Source organism: Otolemur garnettii, unplaced genomic scaffold, assembly GCF_000181295.1.
Source record: "Otolemur garnettii isolate 467f Iridium unplaced genomic scaffold, OtoGar3 scaffold00016, whole genome shotgun sequence".
Lineage (NCBI taxonomy): Eukaryota > Metazoa > Chordata > Mammalia > Primates > Galagidae > Otolemur > Otolemur garnettii.
This window is the reverse complement of record NW_003852411.1, coordinates 21,628,701-21,656,033: the sequence shown is the minus strand read 5'-3', so window position 1 is coordinate 21,656,033 and position 27,333 is coordinate 21,628,701. Positions and strand designations below refer to the sequence as shown.

Below are 27,333 nucleotides of genomic sequence, written 5' to 3'. Positions count from 1 at the left end.
AGAATTTCCTGGAGAGCTGGTTTAGTTATAGCAAATTTCTTCAATGTGTGAATGTCATTAAAGTATTTAATTTCTCCGTCATAGATGAAACTCAGTTTAGCTGGATACAGGATCCTGGGTTGAAAGTTATTTTGTTTTAGGAGATTAAAAGTCAATGACCATCCTCTTCTTGCCTGAAAGGTTTCAGCTGAGAGATCTGCAGTCATCCTAATACTCTTCCACTTGTAGGTTATGGTTTTCTTATGTCTAACTGCTTTCAAAATTTTCTCTTTCATCTTAACTTTAGTGAAATTAATTATGATGTGTCTAGGGGATGTCTTGTTCGGATTGAGTCATGCTGGGGTTCTGAGACTATCTGCTATCTGAATTTCAAAATCTCTTGGCATGTCTGGAAAGTTCTCTTTCAGAATTTCATGAAGAAGAGCCTCTGTGTTTTGTGAAGCAACTTCATCACCTTCTGGGATTCCTATAAGGCGAATATTAGTTTTCTTCGAATTATCTGAGAGTTCTCTGAGAGTGAGATCTGTTTTTGCTCTCCATTTCTTTTGATCTTTGCACTCCTGGGCTTCTTCAAAAGCTTTGTCTTCAGTATCAGAGATCCTTTTTCTTCCTATTGCACTCTGTTATGGAGGGATTCCACTGTATCCTTCAGATCCTTGAGGGCTGCAACCTCTTGTCTCAGTGTTTCAAAATCTTTGATCATTTTATCTTTGAAATCGTTGAGTTCTTGAGATATCTTTTGAATAATTTCTTGAGAAATCTTTTGAATAATTTCTTGAACTTCTAATTCCTTCTTTTCTTTCATTCTGTTAATCTTATTTGCTATCCACATTCTGAACTTGACATCTCAGCCATTTGCTTGTGGATGGGGTCTTCAATTGCTTCTGCCCCATTTTTCCTTGGGGGAGTTGATCTACTCTGGTTATTTGAATTCCCAGAGTTTTTCTGCTGATTCCACCCCATGCTGAGTTTACCTTGTTTGGAGGCCTTATCAGAACTGTTCAGTTGGTGGCTTCTTCTGGTTGCCCAGAGAGACAGGCAGAGTGTGTCTGTTGTCTTCTCCAAGTTCTCAGGTGCTGAACGGCAGCAGCTGCATAGGAGTGTGCATGGCCGGATTAGACCTCTTTCAGCCTGCCAGCACAACCAGGGAGCAGGAGACTGGCAGCAGCTGGATCAGTTGCAGTTTAGCCCCTCTGGGGCAACTGGTGGAACAGAGGAACTGTAGTGGCTAGATCAGTCCTACTTCAGCACCCTGGAGCAGCCAAGAGGTGGGGGAATGGTAGTGGTAGTGCAGGGTTTGCAAGCAACCAATTCAGTCCTAGTTTGGCCCTCCCAGAGTTGCTGGGGGGAGTGGAGGACGCCTTCACCATGGACACGTGTGGCACTAGAAAGCTGATCTGTGCCCTCTCAGAGCAGGAGCCCGGAGTGGGGAACTCCTCCACCTCCATCCATGGGATGCACATGGCTCTAGAGAACAGTTCTGCGCCTGCCCAGAGCAGTAGACTCCTCCCCCACCACCTGCAGGGCATGCGTGGCTCTAGCAAGCAGTTTTGGGCCCACCCATCACAGGTGCCTGGAGTGGGGAACTCCTCCCCTGGCCCCCGTGGGGTGTGCATGTCTCTAGCAAGCTGTTTTGGGTCTGCCTGGAATGGAGGACTCCTCCACCACTGCCTGTGGGACGCCCATGGCACTAGCAAGCAGTTCTGGGCCTGCCCAGAGCAGGAGCCTGGGGCAAGGATCTCCTCTGCCGCCCATGAGGCATGCGACTCTAAGAAGCAGTTCTGGGCCTGCCCCAAGTTGAGGACTCCTTCTCTATCGCCAGTGGGTTGCTCAGGGCTCTAGCAAGTATTTCTGTGCCTGCCCGAAGCAGGGGACTCCTCTGTAGCCACCTGCTGTCTGCGGGAGGCATGCAGCTCTAGCAAGCAGCTCTGGGCCCACCTAGAGGTCTGGAGTGGGAATCTCCTCTGCCACCTGTGGGGTGCACAGCTCTAGCAAGTAGTTCTGGGCCCACCCAAGGTTGGAGCCTCCTCCATCATGGCCCGTGGGTCACACGAGGCTCTAGCAAGTAGTTCTGTGCCTGCCCAGAGCAGGGGACTCCTCTGCAACCACCTGCCCCGCAGGAGGTGTGTGGCTCTAGCAGCAGTTTTGGGTCCTCCCAGAGTGAGGGACCATTCTGCCACCACCTACCGGGGTGCGCAGGGCTCTAGCAAGTAGTTCTGTGCCTGCCAGGAGCAGGGGATTCCTCTTTAGCCACCCACCACCTATGGGAGGCGTGCATATCTATCAAGCAGCTCTGTACCTGTCTGGAGCCCTGGAGCAGGGGTCTCCTCTGTCACCTGTGGGGTGCATGGCTCTAGCAAGCAGTTCTGGGCCCACCCAAAGTTGGGGATTCGTCCCTCACAGACCGTGGAGCTCGCGAGGCTCTAGCAAGTCATTCTGTGGCTGCCCAGAGCAGGGGACTCCTCTGTGACCACACGTCACCCACAGGAGGCATGCAGCTCTAGCAAGCAGTTCTGGGCCCACCCAGAGCCCTGGAGCGGGGATCTCCTCTGCTGCCCATGGGGTGTGCGGCTCTAGCAAGCAGTTCTGGGCCCTCCAAGAGTGGGAGACTCCTCTGCTGCCACCTGTGGGGTATGCAAGGCTCTAGCAAGCAGTTCTGGGCCTTCCCAGAGTGGGGGACTCCTCCGCTGCCACCCACGGGGTGTGCAAGGCTCTAGCAAGTAGTTCTGTGCCTTCCCGGCACAAGGGACTTCTCTGTGGCCACCTGCCACCCACAGGAGGTGGGTGGCTCTAGCAAGTAGTTCTGGGGCCCCCTTTGTACCTGTATTTTGTGTTCTTAAATGCTCTTCCTTGGATTTACAGCTTGCCGATCTTCTTTCTGGGCTCAGTTCCCCATCTTTGGCTTCATAGATTCTGATTCCAACCAGTTTTTCTTCCTTTGCTCAGGAGCCTCTGACCAGGGTTCCTACCAGTCAGCCATCTTCCCAGAATCCCCTCTAATCTGTCATGTTTTCTAAAGCATCAGATTCTGTTTAAAACTTCACTTATGGCTTTCAAAAACAATTTTCAGGTGTTTTTGCCTAATTTCTCTGCTTATATTTTGGGGGTTTTAATTTTATTTCACTTTATTTTATTTTTGGTGATAACATTGTATTCATAAAATAAGTTTCAGTAGCTGGTAGAAAGATCCAACTATAATTATAGTTTAAGCAAGATAGTAATTTATTTCCCTCTTATGAAACAGTCCAAAGATAATTAGAGCCAGATCTTTTTTCGGCTCTAGTATTCTTATCACACAATGTTCCATGTCAGGTCAAAACAGTCCAGCTTGTTACATTCCAGCTTATTAGAAAGAAAAAAATATCAAGCAGCTACACCCATTCCTTTATAGAGCAAATATCATTTATCATTAGCTTAGACCACAGACAGACATATGGTCATACTTAGCTGCAAAGATGTCTTAGAAATCTAGTGATTAGCCAGATGGTCAACTCCATCTCAGTAGTTTTAGTAAGAACACTAAAGAAAAAGAAAGCATTTGACCTTACAGAAAATTAGTACTTGCTAGCATGAAAATTTTTCATTCATTTATTTGTACCTTCAGATAATTCTAAAGGAATCACAAAATCAAACATTATAGAAAGGCACTTCAATTAAGGACAGCCTCACAATATAAATTTTTGTTACAAGTATTAATCTTAAAATTTTAAACTCATGCTTCACAGGCCAATAATAGTATCCTGAGCTCTGATAACTCAGAGTGGATTATGAAAACAATTATTGTAAATTTCCTTGTCACTATTATAACTAAAGCAGAGTAAAACCATAAAATATTGGTTAAGAGTCAGATTAAGTGGCTGTTACTTAAGACAGAAAAAAGATGAACCTAGAGGATATTATGCTAATGCACATATGCCAAAGGAAGAAAAATACTGCATAATTTCACTTGTATGTGGGAATCTAAAAAACAAGGTTGAATTTATAGAAACAGAAAGTAGAATGGTGGTTCCTAGGGGCAGGGCAAGGAGAAACATAGAGACATAGGTAAAAGGTACAAAGTTGCAGTTATGTAAGTTGAATAAATCTAGAGATCTAAGGCACAGCACGAGAACAATAGTTAGTCATGTCTTATTGTATATTAGAAATTTGCCAAAAGAATATATTTTAAGCGTTCTTACCCAAAAGAACACAAAACACAAAAGGTAACTGGGGGAGAGGAATATGTATGTAAACATAGATATGGTCATTTCCATTGAGTATATGTATATGAAAACATTATGTTGTATGCCTTAAATATAAGCAGCACAAAAATAAATTTTATATTTTGATTACATAGTAAAAAAAAATAGATAAGCTTGCATTCAGATCTTAGAATGAGCACCTACTGACCATGAGACTTTTACCAAGTTCCTTAAGGTCTATGAATTTTGATTTTATCAAGTGTAACATGAGGATAATATGAACATCTTCAAGTGCACATTAATCCCAGGAGAATGTCTAGCATACAGAAATGCTCAATGCTGGTAATAGTTTTTACCCAGTTGATATTTCAAATTGCTTTAAATTTCTGCTTCAAGCAATGGTTGGCTAATTTGTTTTAGATGAACAAAATTTGGAGTGGACTAACGATAAGAAACTTGAGTTCACACCACAGATTGAGATCTCTTGTGGTCCTACCTTAGGAAGAAGAGTAAACTGGAAACAGACCAGCCCGCACAACAACTGAAGCCTTGAGCATTTAATTCCCTGGTGGGATTAAGGAGACGTACCTCTAGTCTAACTGCCTGACAAAAGTGAAAATAAATCCCTTTTGAGAGAAGATAAACTGCCCAGATTTTCTACATAAAAATTTTATACATAATAGCTGACATTTCATCAATGTCATTAATGTTATTTTTATTAACCAGACATATAGAAAGATTTTTTAACTACAAGGAAAAAACTCCATAGAAATGGAATCCAGCATATGCAGTTATTGAAGTTATTAGATACGAACTTTAAAATAAATATAATTCATATGTTCAGAATATTAAATGAAATAGTGTGATAAATGCAGAGTGCAATGGATAAAATTAGCAGCAGATTAGAAAGAGCTGAGAAGAGAATTAGACATGACAGAATACAACATTTGACCTCAAGACACAATGAAGAAATGAAAATGGAAAATACAGGCTGGGCGTGATGGCTCACGCTTGTAATCCTAGCACTCTGGGAGGCCAAGGGGGGTGGATTGCCCTGAGCTCAGAGGTTTGAGACCAGTGAGAGCCAGAGTGAGACCCCATCTCTACCAAAAAAAAGCCAGGCATTGTGGTGGGTGCCTGTAGTCCCAGCTACTTAGGAGGCTGAAGCAAGAGAATCAATTTTAAAAAGAAAGAAAGGAAGAAAAGAAAAAAAAAAGAAAATTTTTAAAAAAAAGGAAAATATAAAAAGAGCATAAGGTAATTCAACATATGATTAAAGAGTCAAAAAAAAAAAAAGAAGAGAGAGAGGAAAGAATGAACAGAAGAACTATTTGAAGAGGTAATGACTAAGAGTTTTCCATAACTAAAATAAGGCAATAGCAAGAAATAAAATATCTAAGTTTAAATAAAACAAAATGAAACTTCCAAAATTTGCAGTAAGTAATTGCATATTGAAAATATTGGAAAGAATTAAGAAAAATGAATTAATAAGTGAATTTAGCAAGTTTTCTAGATATAGCATCAATATACAAAGATTAGTTAGATTTCTAAACACAGCAATAAATAGAAAAACTGTTAAATACAAATTATTATAGCACAAAATATCCTCAAGTACCCCAAAATAAAACTAATACACAGAAGGTAAATAAAACTTATACACAGAAAACTAGAAAACATTGAGAAAATATTACAAAGACTTAAATACAGGGATATGTCATGTTTATGGATTGAAAGGTTTAAATATTTTAACAATGTCAGTTCTCCCCCAAATTAATTTATGAAAAACCAATGCAATCTCAAACAAAATCTCTAGGGCTTTTGGGTGCATGTGTACTAAATTTAACAAGCCGACTGTAAACTTTATGTGCAACTTTAGCCTTTATTTATTTATTTATTTGTTTATTTATTTATTTATTTTGCAGTTTTTGGCCAGGGCTGGGTTTGAACTCACCACATCTGGCATATGGGGCTGGTATCCTACTCCTTTGAGCCACAGGCACTGCCCTTTATGTGCAAACTTTAAAGCACTGAGACTAGTTAAGATAATTTAAAGAAGAACCACAATTAAAAGACTCATACCACAGGATATCAAGAACATTGTATACTAAGGCAGTGCGATAATGACACAATGACAGGCAGACTGACTGGATTAAAGACATTGATCTGCACACAATTTGTAATATAGGTCACCCTGTCAAGCAGCAAGAAAGGACAAGTTTTCTCTTAATGGTGCAAGGTCAGTTATACAGGAATATAAAAATATCTTGACCCCATTTCGTGCCATGTAACTCCAACAAGACTGTAGATCTAACTGCAAAAGGTTAAACAATAAAGCTTCTAGAGGTAAATAGAGGAGAATGGCTTTGTGAATTGAAACAAAAATTTCATAACAGAACTCCCAAATTTACTAACTATAAATGGAAAGATAAGGCATTGGACTACATTAAAATTAGGAACTTCTGTTCATAAAAAAAGGGGAGGGGGGTTTAACCATGAAAGGGAGAGCATACAAGGCTGGACATTTAAGTTTGCAAACTCATCCTAGGAAAAGTGTTACTTTCCTCATTGCTGAATGACACTGTGCTCATTTTTGGAGTACTCCTCTTGGGAAGCTATGCACCAATGCCAGAGCCTAGTCCACCCCTCAAAGCATTTTTTGTAGGATGATTTTGTGAATTTAATTGTCATACCTGTGTAACAACAACTCTGAAGGCCATTCCAGAAAAAGAGCTCCAAAATTGCTGTAAAGGGTGGACTAGGCACTGGTTTCAAGGCACAGCTTTCCAAGGGGAGTACTTCCAAGGTGACCCTAATGATATTCAGCAATGAGGTATGTAGCACGTCTTCTAAGATGTGTTCACAAACTTAATCATCTGACCTTGTATGTGTAAGGTAAGTAACATTTAAAAAGATGAGACTCCACAATTTAAAAATTCCCATGAATAAATAAGAAAAGGATGACTCAGGGTAAAACAGACAAGAGACTTACTTGAATGAGCATCTTACAAATGAAGATTTCTAGATGACCAGTATATATACAAAACTTTATTACTCAACACAAAATCTTCAAATTAAAACCACAATGTGATACTACTTCCCAACCCATGAAAATGACTCAAAGGAAAAAGGTTAACAACATAAAGTACTGGAGAAGACAAGAGTGTGGAAGTGTTCATACACTGTTGATGAAAACTGGTACGGTTGCTTTGGAAAATCTTTTATTAGTAACCACTAAAGTTGAACATAAGTGTATTCATTTTATTGAGTAAATCCACTCCTAGTTATATAGCAAACAGCAATTATAGCATTCGTGTACCAAAACTCATGTCCAAGAATGCCTGTAACATGGCCATAATAGCTACAAACTCAAAACAGCACAAATGCCCATCATCAGCAGAATGAATTAAAAAAAAAAATGCTGTTTGGTAAAATGAGCTGTCATGTAGCAGGGCTCAGCAAACTCTGTTAAAGACTCAATAGCAAATATTTTAGCTTTTGAGTGAATGTGGTCTCTGTTGCAACCACTTTGCTGTGGGAGAGTGAAAACAGTCATAAAGAATACATTGATAAATGCGCTGGTGTGCATGGCTGTGTTTCAGAACTATCTGATGGCCTCTGCCATCTAGCCACGGGAATAAAATGACCTACAGCTATGTGGATATGCAAAAATATTCTGCAAAAACGTGGATGAATCTTACAAAGTAATGTGAAACTAAAGAAGGCAGACACAAAAAGTATTCTGAAATGTGGCAGAGATTAGGAGAGGCTTGAGAAAGGATTCTGGGGTGCTGCTAATATTCTACTTAATAATCTGGTGGTGGTAGGTATGGTGTGTTCACTTTGTGATCATTCACTGAGCTGTCCAATATGATGTGTATACATTTATGTGTGTATGTATTACAATCCATAATTATTTGAAAGTGCTAGAAGATGACTCAAGGATCATCTAGAGTTCTTTTGTATTGGTAAAAATGAAGAAGGGAGCCAGAAAACATCAGAGAATGTACTTTCACAGTGAATTTTGGGGTAACCTTGATTTTATTTTATGCGTAGGATACTTAGCGAAATTGGGTGGCCATTTCCTCATCAAAAATGAAATTGAAGCCATGATTGAGGGTAAGTATTGAGAACATAATGAAATATTTATGCATAGGTATAAATAACTTTATCATGTGTGATTCTAGTCACATGTGTTTTATAAGGGTCCAAGATGGGGGAGGGGTAATAGTGGTTGGGTGAGTGGTTATGAGGGAATCAACCAGAGGACTAGGTTAAAGGGCATCTTTTTCTCTTTCTATTGGATTACTCACACTCTCTCTCTCTGTCTCACTCTCTTCGTTTGGCCCTCGCACTGAGACCTAGCTGTCGTCACAGAGCCCTCAGAAAATGCAGAGAGTTGAGGTCTCACTCATGCCTTCATCCAACAAACATGTTTTCAGAATCTCTGATGCAACAGCACTATTCTAGCTGCTGGAGATAGAGAAGCAAACAAAGCCAAGTCTCATCCCTCATTGAATTTACATCTTAGCAGCTAGCAATTCACAGTACATTTGCAGAGGGGGGAGTTAAAGAAAGGGAATATTACTACTCTATCAAAATGTTTGGGTTTTAGGGATTAATCTCAGAGCATCTATCTGTTCCCTCTTCAGGTTGAGAATTAAAAATAGGTGAGTTCTAGGGTAAGGTGGCTGCCTTCTTTTCTTCCTTTTTCTTAATGGACTATTTTTTAGAGCAGTTTGAAGTTCACAACACAATTGAGCTGGTGGTACAGAGATTTCCCAAGTATCTTCTGATCCCACCCATGCACAAGCCCCCCTTCTTACTAACATTCCCCACCACAGTGGTTCCTTTGTTACAACTGATGGACCTACATTGACACATCACTATCTCCCTTCCTTTCATTCATTCACTCATTTATGCAGCACGTATTTGACTGCCTGGGACACACTGAGCACTAGAATTCTTTCTCCATCTTTCTGACATTGTCTTCTTTCTCTCCTCCTCCTACTTCTGCTTCTTTTCCTTTCTTTCTTTTCTAAATTCCCTTTTGTTATTCCTTTTATTAATAAATAAAATAGTAATTTCCTCTGATCAAATCTATCTGGATATAATTACATTAGTATTTTGGTATGTATTATCCCAGATTCTTTTAAGGATACAAGCTCTTACATATTTATTTTTTTTAATATCATAACTGTTTTATAACTTTTTCACTTATTCTTTTATTGCAAACATCTTTCCATGCCAAGAAATATGGATTTACATCAGGTTAATATGTGTATACTATTTCCTTTTCTGATATTCATAACTTTATGTAGTTCCCTATTAATGAATATTTGGATGACTTTCAACATTGTTAGTTTTATGACCAATATAATATATACATATATATGCTCATGAACCTCTCCATGAGTATATATTTATGCTACCTAGCAGAATATTCAGTACATAAAAGGCTCTCAGTAAATGATTAGTGAATATTTCCATTTTTCTTTTACTGGAATATGATAGGGTTAGAGGATGAACTTGCTATACGCTATTAGTCAAGGTAACAAAGAGAGAGGGGAGACTCAGTAAAAGGCAGTGGCCTATTTGGGGTTAGAGCTTTTTGGATTCTAAAAGAAAGGTGCTTTCAACTAAAGTCTCTTTTGCTGTTATAGCTATTGAACGAGTGCTTCGGGATGAAGACCCTGTGATCAGGGACTTGGCAGAAATAACCCACGACCTTTTAAAGGAAATAGCCCATTCGATGATCTCCCCAAGTCTTGCAGGAAACTTCAGAAGACTCTTTAAGTTCTGCTATGTCAAAAAATTGAAGCCTCTTTATAATTATAACTTGCCCTCCGAAACCCAGACAGACAGTTCTACAGAGAAAAAGATAATCAGGAATGATAAGGAAGAGGATGATGATGACATTTTAGCAAAGAATGAGAAATGCAATGAGGCCTTTGAGCAGACCAGAGAAAAGGAATGATTTGTCTTGCACTCTTGATAACTTGAGTCTATTTGTAGAGGCTCTCCTGAAGGATGCTTGAAGCTTTCACTGTCCCTTATTAATTCCCTATTTAAATATAAAAATCTGAGAAACCTGTGCATCCCTCTGTCTGACGATAATCAAACCCACAAAGACTATAGAAAAAGTATATAAGCAAAGTGTTTGATGAGGCTCTTAGGACTCAGTTAAGTCAGTGAGCATCTATTGAGGGCTTTCTAGATGCCAGACAAGACACTATGTTAGGCAGTGGGAATGCTGGTGATACAGACATGTATCATGATACAGACATACAGTTTCTGTCCTCAGGATGGCCACAGTCTAGTGAAACACAGTGTGGCAGTTCCTATCCTGCTGGAACTTGGAATACTGTCTGGGGGCAATGTTTATAAAGAATCAGATAGAACTTGAAGGGGGAGGAGAAAGGGGGGAGAGAAAGGTACTCCAGGTGAAAACACTGAGGCAATAAAGCTAAGGAGTTTGTGGATACAATTGTGAATAGGAGAGAAGACTAGGGAGAGCTGAGACTGGAGGGAAGACTATGTCCTGCTTATGGGTTTAAACTTTTTGAAATGAAGATTAAATAGCCATTAGCACCCAGTCAAATACTTTGCTCTGACTTATAAAGCCTCTTCAGTGATCTTGTTTGACTTAAGGCTCCAAGCTCATCTTTCCCTCCTCCCCCTTTTTGCTCCACCCGCTCCTCTATACAAGAGTGAGCCACAGTAAACTCCTTGTACTTAGGGGAAAGCACTATTTTCTCTGTTGATTTACGCATGGTGGCTTGGTGGTATATCAACTTGCACTTCACATATGTTTTCATTTCTCTGCTGGGTCATGCCTCTGCTCTGGGAAAGCAGCCGCTCCACCTTGCCCTAAATCCTCTTCCAGCTTCTCTGACTTCTGGGCCAGGTAAGTTTAATGTCTGTTGACAAAGGACACCAGCTTCCCCTGTAGATGTAGTGAAGAATAGTGAGTTGGGGAGATTATTCTGGATTATCTAAGTGTGCCCAATGTAATCATAGAGTTTTTATGAGAGTGAGGTGGGAGGTCAGAGAGAAAAAGGACTTTTGAAGGTGCTGCCCTGATGGCTTTGAAGATGGAGGTAGGGGCCACAGAGCAAGGAACGCAAGGAACGTAGCTCCAGGAGCTGAAAAGGACAGGAAAATGGATTCTGTTCCAGCCATCAGGGGGCCACCCTTACCTCGATTTGAACCCAGGGCAACCCATTTTGGATGCCTGACAGCAAGAATTGCAAGATAATAAATTTATGTTGTTTTAAGGTCCTAAGTTTGTGATAATTTGTTAAGCAGCAATAGAAATTTAACATATCTAGATTTATGCAAAAATAGCCAGTGTTGTGGCAGGGGCCTTTAGTCCCAGCTTCTTGGGAAACTGAGGCTACAGAATCACTTAAGCCCAGGAGTTTAGGTTGCTGTGACCTGTAATACCACAGGACTCTACCAAAGGTGACAAAGTGCAACTCTGTCTCAAAAAAAATACATATGGATCTAGAGAGAAGATAGTATTGTGAGTCAATGGATCACTCTATCCTTGAGACTGTTCATTTCTAGATTCCCAGCATCCAACCCTGCATTTGGCATGTGGAGAAAAATGTCATAAAATTTAAAATGTATTGGGTTAGTAGGAAGTGATCATTCATAAACAAATCAGTGTAAGCAAGGCGCTGTACGAGTAAACAAGGACATAAATTAAGCATTTATAGGGGCAAGATTCTACTAAGGAATTGCCAGTCAATTCTTCTGTAATAGGGTAAGGCAGAAGGGGAAGAAAGACTGTTTTCCTAAAAAAAAGAAAAAGATATCCTGCTACTTAGGCTGACAAGCATCAAAATTCAAGCATCTTCCAAAGTAAAAATCGGGAGTGTAATGGATTTCTATTAATTTGCTTACTTTCCAATAGACTTTGCTTCTTTGCAATATCTAAATAAACATTGCTGCCAAACTGACAAATGTAGAAACACACCCACAGTCTTGAGGGGGCACCTTGGGCAGAACAGTAAGGCACTTTAGCAGAGAATGGACTTCCGGGCAGGGCAATGTCCTAGTAGTTCTATGGAACATTTTCATAATAAATGAGAAACAATGGCTTGATGCAGAAACCACTACTATTATAATGGTTCCCACTTAAGACAATGGTAAGAAAATCCAGACTTAAATTGAGGCTATAAGCTCTGACTTCTCTCCTTACTAGCTGAGAGCCTTAGGTCATGGTTTTCTCTTTATGTGCATAGAGTTAATATTCCCCCAGCATGCACAGGAATATTATGAAGTTTTAATGAGATAATTTGCTAAGAACCGCTTATAAAGTATTAAGTATATAAACATAAGGTAATGACTATTGGGACAGAAAAGGTCAAACTCCTAGCCTAGCCACTTCCCCTAATTTGGCTTCCTGACCTTGTTCCTGGAAGCTTCTCCATCTGAAAAGGTTTTCCTCCATGCACCTGACCTCTATCCCCCAGCTCTTTAGAGTGCAGGCATTAAGAGAATCATGAGCTGGGCAGGCCTTTCACAATGACGTTCTCTCTGGGGGTTATGCCCCTTCATCTGGCATCTCATTGATCCTTTATTTATCACTGGAAGGCCCATTTTGCTTAGAGGATTCACCTTGAAAAATCTGGGTGTCTCACTCTCCTGGTTAGGTCCTTAGTGAGTCCTTGTCACTCTCAGGATAAAATTCTAACTCCATAGCTTGGCATGCCTTTCATTTTTCTAACCCTACTTGCTTCCCTAGATTTATTTATCATCTCCCCATTGTCTCATATTATCTATGCTCTTGGTATAAAATGTCATGTAAAGTTGCCTGAGCACCACAATTAAGAGCAAAGCATTTGGAATCAGGCCGCCTGGATTCCCTTAGTTGCCAGCTGGGAGGGCGCAGGCAGGACCTCTGACTCATTGTGTTCCACCTTCCTCTTCTGTGTATGGGGATAATAACTGCACCCAACTCTTAGAGTTGTTTGAAGACTGTTTCAATTAATGTGGTTCTGAGATAACTTTAGACCACTTAGCACATTGTCTGATATTTGAGCAACATTTTTAAATTAATTAATTAATTTTTTATTTCAGAGTACATGTATTATAGGGGTACACACATTTGGGTTAGATAATTTGCTTTTGTAAAAGTCAAAGTTGAGGCTCGGCGCCTGTGGCTCAAGTGGCTAAGGCGCCAGCCACATATACCTAAGGTGGCGGGTTTGAATCCCCAGCCTGGGCCCGCCAAACAACAATGATGGCTACAACCAAAAAATGGCCAGGCGTTGTGGCGGGCGCCTGTGGTCCCAGCTACTTGGGAGGCGGAGGCAGGAGACTCGCTTGAGCCCAGGAGTTGGAGGTTGCTGTGAGCATGATGCCATGGCACTCTACTCAGGGGGATAGCTTGAGGCTCTGTCTCAAAAAAAAAAAGTCAAAGTTGTGGGTGTGCCCTTCACCCAGAATACACACATGGCACCAGTTAGGTGTGAATTTACCCATCCCCTCCTCCCCCGTCCCACCTGCTTGATTTCCGTTGAGTTTTACTTCCATACGTGCATCTAAGTTCTGATTAACTAGTGCCCATTTTCAAGTCTGTCTTCTCTACTGGATAAGAATTCTTTGAGAAAAAGACATTTTCTCTTTCTTTCAGGATCCCTATAGAGGGCTTGTTCCAATGAAAGAGTGAAAAAAAATTAATGAATGAAACACACTGTCGGGCGTGAGAAGGAATAAAAATTAATGAGTAGCTTGTGCCACCCTGAAGTCAAAAGGAAGCTTTAAGTGGCACGATGGCAGTAATTCCCACCAACAAGACACACCTGGACTAGGCCTGCAGGTCTGCAATTAACATTTGAAATCAGAAAGGTACATTTGGGTGATCCCAACAAATCTTCCATCTTGGCAGCCAGTCTTGTTTGAAAACATATTCTAAGGTATTTACACGTTTAAAGGGGATATGACAAATACAAAGTGTACAGGTGTTAGTCATATAACATAGTTACTCCATATAAATCTTACTTTCTGTAATTCTCAGAGTAACATTGAGGTGAATTTACTAACCCAGGCTTTCAGATAAAGAAAATCTCTGTAAGATTTGACTGAGGACAGAGAGCTGGTGCCAGGCAGTGTGGATTCACACATAGTTCCACAGAATTCCACAGACCTGGCTCTCTCCATAACATAACTGGCTTTCTCTGGCCTCTTCCCCTAGCAGGGTGACATATTTCACCCAAAAGATTTAACTGAAAATGCAACTGGTATGTTAGATAACCAAGTCTAGAATACTTGAACTGTGGACTTTTTAGGAAAATAATTATATAACAGCATCTCTGTCAAGAGTGATCCCCCCAAAATAAAGGTAGAACCCAAATGTCTATGCACAAATGAATGGATAAGCCAAATATGATATAGTCATACAATGAAACATTGTTCAGTATAAAAAAGGAATGAGGTACTGATACATGCTACAACATAGATGAGCCGCAAGTACCTTATGCTGAGTGAAATGCATGCATGTGGTGTGATTCTACTCATACGTGTATAAAATGTCTTAAATAGAAAAACCCCCAAGGATAGATGCAGATTAGAGGTTACCAGGGCCTGTGAGGCAGAAGGCAGAAGACTGAGACTAAGTGGTTAATGAATAAGGGGCATGGTTGGCTTGGAGGGCTGATGAAAATGTTCTAGGAATCCAGATGACGGTTGTGTAAAATTATGAATATACTAAGTGCCACTGAGTTAATTGTACACTATAAAATGACTGGCTTTATGTTAGTTTACCACGATTTTTTAAAACATAACAAAAAACAATCCTACTCTGCCTGAGCACTAAACATTGACCCACCTCCTGACTAAGCCCACTACTCAAGACCCCACCTCCTGACTAGCCACTACCGTGGACTGGAAGTGATAGTGGTTTTCATCTCTGCTGAAATGTGACCACTCCCATGTCATGCCCCCGGAGGAATCTTTCTTAGGGTTCTATTTTACAGCCTTAGACATATGTAGATTAGAGGGAAAACATCTGAAGTCAAGTTTAATCTTCTCATAGTGTCCTTATGAGGCCCAGAGAAGATCAGCAGTGAATGTACTTGGTGTATGGCATCCATGGGTAAGTCAGTGAAGGTATCAAAGTCAGAACCCATGAACAAGCTGCTTCTCAAGGCTGTGGACACACTGTAGGAAATGGTTCACCTGTTCAAGCTATGCCTATCATAGTGAGAAGATTTCGTGAGATATCACTTTTATTTTCAAAGAAGGGAGAAATTCAATGCAACTCCCATCAAAATATCAACATTATTTTTCACAGAATTAGAAAAAACAATTCTAAATTTCATATGGAACCCAAAACCAAGCTTCAATGGCCAAAGAAATTCTGAGCAGAAAGAACAAAGCTGAAAGCATCACATTACCTGACTTCAAATTATCCTACAATGTTATAGTAACCAAAATAGTGTGGTACTGGTATAAAAATACATGTGTAACTCAATGGAGTAAAATAGGGAACCCTGAAATAAAGCTACATTCTTATTGATCTTTGACAAAGTCCACAAGAATAAACACTAGGGAAAAAAATACCTTTTTGAATAAATAGTGGTAGGAAAATTAGATAGCCACATGCCAAAGAATGAAACTTGACTCCCATCTCTTACCATATGCAAAAATTAACTCAAGATGGATTTAATGATTTAAATGCAAGACCTCAAAATCCTGTAAGAAAACCTAGAATAAACTCTTCTAGACATTGACCTAGGCATAGAATTTATGACCAAGATCCCATAAACAAATGTTTCCTAGGAAGCTGTCAGAAGTTCTTACCAAAGTTAAAAGTCTAACTCACAAATTAAAGATTATCTAAGAAAGTTGAGCCATGGACATGTGCATGTGATAGGCATAACATGCACTTGAAACAGATGACCTACGGGTGACTGCCACTGAAAAATCATCTCTAGTTCCAAGTCTAAAACTATTAGATGAAATATCAATTGCATGAGGATTCAAGTTGTCCCTGGAACATTCTTCCAGGCTTTTCCTTCCTTTTCAGATTTTTCTTACCCTTACAAAAAAATCTCTATTTTTTATATTCAACAATTCCTTGTACTCAGTTTTCTCAGAAGTGGTCTCACATGAATCACTTTTTATCTCCAGCACAGCCAGCAACTCAAAGATGTAGACATGAAATGATTTAACTGAACCATGATGTTAGAAGTTTAAAAAAAATCAGAAAATAAGCTTAGCTTCAAACTTGGAGGAGTTTTTAGATTATATATTGGTGTTTTATCAGCCTCTAATATACATTTATAGTGCAAAATTTATCTTCTCAACCAAGGAAAGGGATTTATTTCTGAACATTCATCACCCATTGTTGCAAATCTATGTATGTTTCACTGTCATGAAAAACCTGGTTGTATTTTCTAAGGTCAATTTTTTTTTTATTTCTGATTAATATGAGGGTACAAATGATTATATTACATTGTTTCTGTTTTTTTTTATTTTTTTTATTAAATCATAATTGTATACATTAATGAATTTATGGGGTACAATGTGCTGATTTTATATACAATTCAGAATGCTTACAGCAAACTGGTTAACATAGCCTTCACTTCACTTACTTACTTACTGTGTTAAGACATTTATACTCTATACTTAATAGATTTGACATGTACCCTTACTATATGCACCGTAGGTGAGGTCCCACCAATTATCCTCCCTCCATCTTACCTCCTGCCTCCCATCACCCTCCTCTGCCCTCCTTCATCCTGGGCTATAGTTATATTTTATCTTTTGTATGAAAGTGTGGGTGATTATATATTGGTTTCCTAATAGTACTGAGTACATTGGATACTTCTTCTTCCATTCTCGAGATACCTTGCTAAGAAGAATATGTTCCAAGCTCCATCCATGTAAACATAAAAGAGGTAAAGTCTCCATGTTTTTTAAGGCTGCATAGTATTCTATGGTCTACATATACTATAATTTATTAATCCATTCATGAGTCGATGGGCACTTGGGCTTCTTCCATGACTTGCAATTATGAATTGGGCTGCAATAAACATTCTAGTGCACATACCTTTGTTGTAAAATGATTTTTGGTCTTCTGGATACATACCTAGTAGAGGAATAGCAGGATCAAACAACAGGTCTACTTTTAGATCCCTAAGTGTTCTCTAAACTTCTTTCCAAATGGAACGTATTAGCTTGCATTCCCACCAGCAGTGCAGAAGAGTTTCTGTTTCTAAAATAAAGTTCAAGTTGTAGTTGAGCCTTTCATCCAGGAAGTGTACTGTATACCCTCACACTGTGCACATTAGATGAGAGCTTTCCTTCTTTTCCCCTTCCCTCCTTCTCTCCCCACTTGAATATACTTGTGTTTTTATCTCATGTGGGTGTATAGTTATTTTTCTATTGGTTTCATATCAGTATTGAGTACACTGAATACTCACTTTTCCATTCTTGTGATACTTTACTAAGAAGAACATGCATCGATTCCATCCAGGTAAATACAAAAGATGTAAAATTTCCGTCTTTTTATGGTTGAGTAGTATTCCATGAATTATTAATCCATTCATGAACTGATGAGCACTTGTTTATTTTTTTTTTCATTTAGGGAGTTATTTTTATTTTTTCATTTTTTTCTTTCAACATGTACACATTCTGTGTTTATTTTCAAGGATACAGCCCTGTCAAAGAACATAAAAATACTTGGAAAAAATGTTTCAAATAGCCATTTCACACTTCATCACAGAGAGATCTGTGATGGAATCCCATATGCAGATTCCTCAAGCTAATACCACTGCACTGTCCTTAATGCCTTTACATTTTAAAAACATCTTAGGTGTAAACCTCATTCCTAAAATAACAGCATGAGGTGCATTATAATTGATGAGAAACCTGAAGTCCAGAGAATCCAACTGACTTATGCCTAGGTACATAGCTAATGGAGAGAGTTAAATCTTTTAACTCTAACTTCCAGGGTTTAGTCTACTAAATCAATATATCTTCAATTTGAAATTTATTATAATTATTTTTTTTGTTGTGGTGGTGGTGATTTATTTATCTGTTAGACTGTTAAATGATAAAGAATCGCCACATTCTAGACTCAAAACACCCAAGGGAAAATCTGGATAAGTTCTGTTATTTAATTTTGTAAACTGGATAGTCAACAATTATGAGTTAGGGAGATGTTTTACATTCATATTCTAGAGCAGTATTAGCAGAGAACAGAAGTATATATTAAGTATCTACACTCTAATTTCAGTATCTGTAAGGCAGCCAGAAATGGGTTGAGACCAAGAATCTCAGAACAAAGAAGGCCATAAAGTAGAAATATAACAGTATCCTCCAAGCTTTATATATACTTAACCTTTCCCCAGATCTTCTTTTCCAGAAATTAACAAACTGCCTGACATTTTATTGCTTCCCACAGGGGAGCACTATCAAGGAGAAAACCTATAGTTGTAAAATTCTGACTTTTAATTTCCCTGAAAAGATGATGGCCTATTATGATTTTTCCATTCCAGAAGATCATCCTAATTCCATACATAGTACTCTAGTCAAGAGACATTTTCACACTAAAGCACTTTATTATCAACATATTTTAAACTTAAAGATGGAAGAATTTAATCATAATAAAATCATAATAAATTACAATATACTTGACTAGGGATGCTTTGTTTTACAGTGAAATCATCTCGGTTTCATTTATTGCAGCAACAGAACCATGGAGTAGGCATTTAGTCCAGGGTGGAGGGAAAGAGAGGAGATCATGATTATACTTTTACTAAGATGGTGTGTAAACCCCATGTTTAGCACATGCAAGCTCAATTTACTCAGGCTTCTAATAGTCTTCAGCAAACTGCAAAGTTCATCAGGTATCACTCAGTTTTCAGTTCATACTCCATACACCTTAAATTCCAGATCCAGAGAATATGGGCAAAGCCTCCTCTTGTCTACACACTCTCTTATGTCCAGTTACACTGATATTTTACTTGCTGAATCTAGCTCACAACTACTTCACTACTCAGGACCCCGTTTCTACACTGCTATGTCTTCACTTTGAGATTCTCATGCTCACTGTATCCAAGACATTCTGAATTTGATCTGTTTGAACCCTTCTATACAACTAAAAGACCAGTCCCTGTCTTTGAAATCCAGCAAGCCTGGGTCCTCCACCTTTTCTATCTCCTTTTGCCCCTCCACCATGGCTGTCTGCCCTTTCACCATATTCCTTGTCTTTGAGAGGGTTCTGGTGGCCCGGTGCTATCACTGGAGGTCTATTCTAAATGTGTATACTATTTCCACCACTCTGATTTGCATTGACATAAGGGCACACTAGTTAAAGAGACTTTTTTCCTTCAAATGGAGATAAGAAAAGTATCTTTGATGCAACTGAATCAATATTTTTCCTTTCAAAGATGGATGGATTTATTTTCTCTTTTCAGCTCTCTATTTTCGTAGTCTAACTAAAATGAAAAGAAATTAATATTCTTAGCAATGAATATGAATAAAATATTTGATTAGGCTCCTTCTTACAATACTTTCATGCCTTAATATAGGCCAGTCTATACAAACCAAGGGTAGGCCTGGCATGATTGCTCATGACTGTAATCCTAGCACCCTGGGAGGCCAAGGCAGGTAGATTGCCTGAACTCAGGAGTTTAAGACCAGCCTGAGCAAGAGCAAGACCCCATCTCTAAAAGTAGCCTGGCATTGAAGCAAGTGCCTATAGTCCCAGCTACTTGGGAGTTTAAGGCAAGAGAATCTCTTGAGCCCAAGAGTTTAAGGTTACTGCGAGCTATGATGCCACAGCACTCTACCAAGGGCAACAAAATATGACTCTGTTAAAAAAAAAAAAAAAAAAAACTAGCACTCTGGGAGGCCAAGGCCGGTGAATTACTTGAGCACACAAGTTCGAGACCAGCCTGAGCAAAAGCAAGACACCCATCTCTACTAAAAATAGAAAAACTGATGCAAGAGGATCCCTTGAACCCAAGAGTTGAAGGTTCCTGTGAACTATGATGCCATGCCACTCTAACCAGGGTGACAGCTTGAGACTCTGTCTCAACAACAACAAAAAATACACATCCCAAGTCTAATCTGTCAAACTTAATTTTAGCTTCAAATATGTATCTTTACATAAGTGCTTTTCCCATATGAATGCAATGATAATGTAAACAAAGTTTAGGTCATGAAAACAGGACTTTGCAGAAGCCAAAACACAATGGTGGGGAGAGATTAAACATCCCTGGCTTTAGTGTTGCCTGACTCTGTTACACTTAACACCACTCACCACACTCCTGCCTCTCCTCTTCATCCTTCTTTTCAATATTGTTATCCTAAATCAGCTGCCATTTTTATGGAGCACTTTCCATTTCAAAGTCCTGTGCTTGGAATGGGTAAGAGTACCATGAATGTAAAATACATTCCTTTCCCTCAAGGTGTTCAAAGCAGAAATGGAAAGATAAGACAAAGAAAATTAAATAATAATGCAAGAGAGAATACTAACTCCATGCAAAATGACAAACGAGGCAGAACATAAAATTTGCCAAGAGTTAGAGAGAGGGAGTCAGAAGAAAACTGGCATTTCTGAGAACCTATTTTATGCCAGGCTCTCTACAAATACGTAAAGTAATTTATAGCATTTCTAGATAGAAATAAGCTTTGTTTCCCTGCGTTTTATCTATTTGTGATTTCAGAATACTCATTGTATTATTGACAACACATAGTATCATAGACAACATCCATTTAATACAGAGATTTACTACTATAACACAATCTTATCAGATTGCCACTATTAATTATCCCCATTTCATGAAAAAGAAAATTAAATCTCAGAAAGATGGAGTTATTTACCCAAGATCAGACATCCAGCAAGTAGAAGCCATTTTTAATTCTAAACTTTATACAAGTCACAAGAGCATTTCATAGTACCTCAAACCCACGTTCTGGAATAAAAGCCAGATGGCCTTCCCCATGGCCAAGTTAAGCATAAATATCAGCAGCATTGCTCTAGAAAAACATGGAGCAGGATGCTGATAAGAATGTCCAGCTATGGCTCGGGGGCTGTAGCACAGTGGTTACGGTGCCAGCCACATACATCAAGCCTGGCAGATTCAAATTCAGCCCAGTCCAGCTAAACAACGACAACTGCAACAAAAAAAAGCTAGGCATTGTGGCAGGAGCCCGAGGCAAGAGAATCACTTAAGCCTAGGAGTGTGAGGTTGCTGTGAGCTGTGACGCTACAGCACTCTACTGAGGGCGATATAATGAGACTCTGTCTCAGAAAAAAAAGAAAAAGAATGTCCAGCTTTTCTTGCTAAGGAGTAGCCAAGGTGGCCCTAGCCCATGTTAGTTACCAAAGGTACCAAATCCAGTGGGGCCTGATCTAGGTCATACACCATGGTCTCCTGATCCTTAAACTCAGCTTTCTGTTTTTTGAGGAATGGTACACATGCCCCAGGATGCTGCCAGCTAATGATAATCTGTTTTGTTTTGATTTGTAATCCGTTCACGTTACCTGGCTGTTGGCTGATAGGTAAGAACCATGGCTCTAATACAGGTGTTGCAGGACCATACAGATTTGGTTTCATCTCAGTTTAAGCAACTGAATAAAGGGCACTTTTAGATTTCTAGAACTGCTTTGCTTACTTCTACTGAAAACTACAAAACACACTGTCTTAACCTAAGAAAAGGTTCTCGGAAATGGAAGAGGACGTTTTGTCGCTCCTGTCCTTACCAGCTGTGTGCTTTCTTCCAGGGAGATCGTGCTTTGCTGCTGAATGGGCCTCTGCAAAAAATAGACTCTCTGACAAGTAGCACACACTACTGTTTCGTAGGCATCAGCTCATTTATCCCTGTGACCACCCCGGCCAATATCCCTATTTTACAGAGTTAGGGGAAGGAAAAAACAAGATTAAGAAATGAAATAACTTTCTTAAAATCACACAGCTAATACACCGTGGAGCTGAGTTTCAAATTAGGTCTGATTCTAAATCATTCTCCTTTGATTTTTCTCTCTTTGTCTTCATTTTGTCTCCTCCCCTATTCCCTGCTCAAATCTTGAGTCCTGTGATTTTACCAGAAGCATACGTTAGATTTATTCCTTAGGACTGAGGAAATTGTCAGCTTTGGCACTAGGTAGATTTTTAACTGGATGTTCTGTGCATGTGTGAATTGTATGGAAAATTCATTGGTTTGACGCCTACCGAAGAAGACCAATAAATTTATTTTATGGTAGTATCAAGTTTGTAAATTTTACCTAATCATTTTTACCCACATAAATTTTACCTAATCATTTTTCATTTATCTCATTCTTTAACTTATGCTTGTATTTTTCTCTTTCTTTCTCGTTAAGATTGATTTATTTGCCAGAAATATAAGGTTTCCAGTTGAAAAGAAAATAGCTGTGTTCTAATTTTTTGCTGGCTCTGATCATAACTCCTCAGAAAGATGGTTGACTAATATTATCAAGAGGGCCAAGGTCAACGAGAAGTTCTACAGCAATATTTGATAGAGTTTTATAAAATTAAGTGGGCTTAACTACAGGGAAACTACTAAAGATCATAATCTCTTCTGCTGTGCTGTGCTTCGTCTAAAACTTAGGACCATTCAGTGAATAATTTTGTGAGAGCCTATTTGCAGATGGGGCCTTGTCCTGGGTGCTAAGGAAAGTCCTAGTAAAACTATGACACATGACTCCTATATTCTGTAAAAATCTATCATCTATTTTTAGAAAAAAAATATGCAATGAATTATGATAACTAAGACATTGTAGATAATGAATAGAGAGAAAGTTCAGAAATCAAAGTAAACAGAGATTTCTTTGAATTTAAGTAATCCCTAGGAATAAAAGAAAAAAATAACTTTGCTATAAACAGAGATTATATAACTGCTTTAACCTTTATCATACTAGGAAATGCTAAGTTGCATGCTTAAACGGGCAGGGGGGTGGCTGTTCTCTGATGAAGAGATCTTTAAGGTGGTCTCAGTGGCAGCAATACTTCCCCCATAGAAGCATCTGAAGATATATGGAGGCAGTTTTATTTTTAATTTTTCTAATGCCAGGGAGTTTTCACTGACATTTATTGATGATTTATTGTCATATTTGGGCAAGCTAAATATGTAGCAAAGTAAAGGATGATCCAACATAATGAAAAATTGCTGTGCTCAAAATGTCATACTGAGACCATTCAGAAATTTAACCCTTAAAGTTCTTTCATATAAAATTCTAAAATTATATGATTCTAAGTGGAAAGTAACTTCTGAAAATTATTGTTTTGGCTCAGCGCCCGTAGCACAGTGGTTATGGCGCCAGCCACGTACAACGAGGCTGGTGGGTTCGTACCCAGCCCAGGCCAGCTAAAACAACAATGACAACTGCAACAAAAAAAAATAGCCGGGCATCGTGGCAGGCACCTGTGGTCCCAGCTACTTGGGAGGCTGAGGCAAGAGAATCACTTAAGCCCAAGAATACGTGGTTGCTGTGAGCTGTGATGCCACATAGTGAGACTCATGCAACATAGTGAGACTCTGTCTCAAAAAAAAAAAAAAAGAAAAGAAAAGAAAGAAAGAAAGAAAATTATTGTTTTAAAATGCAGACATGAGCATCAGGCCAACATCAACTAATGGGGCTCCCGTCTGGCTTCCTCTTTTGCCTTGCTGTGTGTTCCTGGCTGGCCCCTCACTCTCAGCTTCTCTAGTGTGAACTCCTAACTACTGTCCCTGATCCCCTTGGGTCCAAACCCAGCCTGGGAAGTTCTTTTTGGACCCTTATACACCAGACCAGTTATGGCTGATAGGATCTGGAAAATGGAATGGGGTTCAAAAGTCTATCTTGTCTCCTCATCTCTGCTCTCCCCAACAAAACAACAGTGACAAAGCCTCTCCCTTCAACAAGCCATCTTTCTTATTCCATAAGGCTCCTGCTCTGCAAGGCTCAGGCAACTGCTGGCATTTTCCTGGTGACTTATAACCACAGCAACTGCCATGAAACTTTTCAGATGGGAACTCAGTGCTGTAAAATAAACTCTTCTTCACGTATTTCCCTTAATCACAGTCCCTTTGGTTTTCCTGCTCCTAGGGTAGGAGCTGGCCTTATGAGCCCCTAGCACAGAGACTTTGACCTTTTGTACAAGAACAACAAGTGAGGTGACCACTCTCTGTCTAATGTCAACTCTGATGTTCAGGGGGTGTTTCTCAACAGGGCATCCAGGGGTCAAAAATCACAGTGAATTACTGCCAAATTTTGTCTCAGATTCCTGTTTTAATTTGCAACTGCTTGTCTATTCCAGGATCAGAGCTAGACTTTTATTATCTAAGTTCTGAAATATTTTTATTTTGTTTTTCCCTATCAAACTGCTTTTAGTATCTTTTTTTCTTTTTTTCTTTTTTTTTATTAAATCATAGCTATGTACATGAATGCAATCATGAGGTTCAATGTGCCAGTTTTACACACAATCTGAAATGCTTTCATCAAACTAGTCAACATAACCTTCACAGCATTCTCTTAGTTATTGTGTTAAGACATTTATATTTTTAGTAACTTTCTTTTTCTATTTTATTTATTTAATCTTCATCCATTCATCTACCCACATTGTGATTATTCCTCAAGGTAAAGCATATTAACAATTTGATACATATCCATTCATGTTTTTCTCTTTGACCAGAATCCTTTACAGATGATATGAGTGTTTGTGTTAACGTTTATACAGAAATTTTAAAAGAATCATTGGAGACTGGGCACAGTGGCTGATCTCTATAACCTTGTCACTCTGGGAGGCCAATGTGGATGGATCCCTTGACCTCAGGAGTTTGAGACCAGCCTCAGCAAGAGCAAGACTTCGTCTCTACTAAAACTGGAAAAACTAGCTGGGCGTGGTGGCGGGCACCTGTAGTCCCAGCTATTCAGGAGGCTGAGAGAAGAGGATCTCTTGAACCCAAGAGTTTAAAGTTGCTGTGAGCTATGATGACACCATGACACTCCACCCAGGGTGACGGCAAGACTCTGTCTCAAAAGTAAATAAATAAACATACAATAAAAAAATTAAATATTTTTGAAGTTAGGATATTATAAGTACTTTTCTACATGTTGCTTTTTCCTTTCCAACAATTTCATGGGATGTTTCTCCAAATTATCTGTTATAGCTCTAATTCATGCTCTTTAGTACTTGCAGAATATTCCATGGAGAAAATAAAATCATTTATCCATGTCTCTAACAAAAAGCATTCATTTTGTCACATTGAACATCATTGAAATAAACGTCTTTACACAATTTGTTGAAACTCACTTATATTTGTATTTCTGTAGAACATATTCCCCAGAGTGAAATTACTATATCAACATCACCATCATCGTTATTGAAATTAACAACTGAAAAGCCTATGAAAGGGAGCATTATTATGTAATTTTACATCAGTGATTTAAAGCCCACAGATACATGACACAGATAGCTGAAAATATACAAAAGATATAGCTTTGGAAGTAAACACAGCATTCATCAGGCTGTGAAACTAAAAATGGATGGGATACTTCTTAAATCTGTAGCAGAAGGTAAAATGAACGGTCTAAGCTCGACTGAGAACTGTCTGCACCTAGTGTAGTGCACCAGATCCTTCTTGAGATACTGGTTTCCGAATGTGGACCACAAAGGGGCTGTGTCTTTGGAATGTTTCATAAGAGATTTGATAATAAAGTCTGAATATCCAAAAGCCACCATCATTTTACATAAGCATTTCACCCATTATATTAACACATCATCAGCCATGACAACATAATGTCTCAAGAGATATATGCCCTGCCTCTAAAAAGCCAATCAGAAAACAAGAAAACAAAAAACTTCTTTGGACTATGAGGACAATCTGACTCAAGTTGACAGAATATGAAGTCTTCCAGTCATATCCCCCGGCAGCAGTACTAATTTGGCAGCCATGCACGAAGGAAGGTTTCTTTGTGGGAGGGATTCACGGGGGACAATGAAGCAGGGAGACTTTCCCAACCAGAGACTGGGTATTTAAGATTCTGAAGATGAAAGAGGGGCTTTACAGAAAGCCATGGCAAGCAACGGCTCCATTAAAGAGAGGGCTCATAAATGTGCCTACCGCTTAGAGTCTATTCCCACAAAAGGCAGCACAGAGAACAGTGGCCTTTGCATCTCTTAAAGAGCGTAAAGACCAGAGGCCATCGTAGAATTGGGTGAGTCCTCCCCATCCTGAGATGAACAAGGATACAGCAATAAAATTGCTTCTCAAGGTACCTACCATCTTTCCTTTACATTATAGTTTATGTAGCACTAAAACCTCAAAAGGAGTGGCTGGGTGTTGTGGCTCACGCCTGTAATCCTGGCATTCTGGGAGACTGAGGCAGGTGGATGGCTTGAGTTCAAGAGTTGGAGACCAGCCTGAGCAAGAGCAAGACGCCCATCTCTACTAAAAATAGAAAAACTAGCCGGGTGTTGTGGCAGGCACCTCTACTCCCAACTAGTTGGGAAGCTGAGGCAAAAAGATCTCTTGAGCCAAGAGTTTGAGGTTGCTGTGAGCTATGATGCCGTGACACTCTCCAAGTGTGACAAAGAGAGACTCTGCCTCAAAAATAAAAATAAAAATAAAGCAAAACAAAATAAAAACTAAAAGGGAGTTCTATGTAAAATGAGAGAAGATAAAATCATGTCATCTGAATTGTAGCCTTGGAAAATGTAATGAACCTGCAATTTTTTTTTTAATTTTTACCAACAACACACAGTTACCATTTGTTAAATTCTAACTACATGCCAAGTTTTTGTATATGCATATGTATATATGTATAAATGGCTGTATATATGTGTGTGTTGTGTGTGTGTATACTCTAATCCTCGAATCATTGCAACAACCCAACTGGATAGTAGTGTAGCATTCCCATTTTATTAATGAAGAAACTCAGAACTGAAGAGGTAAAGTGACACGCCCCAGGACCACGCAGCTATAAGTGATTCAAAGTCTCTCTGACTCTTTACTTCACCAGGCTTACTTTAGAAATGAAGTTTACTAGCTCCAAAAAATATAAAAGTGCAAATCCTCAAGAATTAGAGATACCAGTTTATGCTGAATATCACCTGCCTAATGAAGGGACTAACTGAACAATAGAACAGAATGTCATTGATTTCAAGTGATAGAGGAATATGGTTGATAG

The 27,333-nt window shown here is 39.2% G+C and overlaps 1 protein-coding gene across 1 annotated transcript in view; it reads left to right on the top strand.

Moving 5' to 3' along the window:
• The window catches only part of MROH9 (maestro heat like repeat family member 9), a 167,937-nt gene extending 157,782 nt beyond the window's left edge, over window positions 1–10,155 (top strand). The window contains exons 20-21 of the mRNA XM_023510817.1: window positions 8,235–8,297; window positions 9,842–10,155. Coding sequence (XP_023366585.1) covers window positions 8,235–8,297; window positions 9,842–10,155 — 377 coding nt within the window. The remainder of the gene's footprint in view (window positions 1–8,234; window positions 8,298–9,841) is intronic.
• Window positions 10,156–27,333: the final 17,178 nt, after the last annotated feature.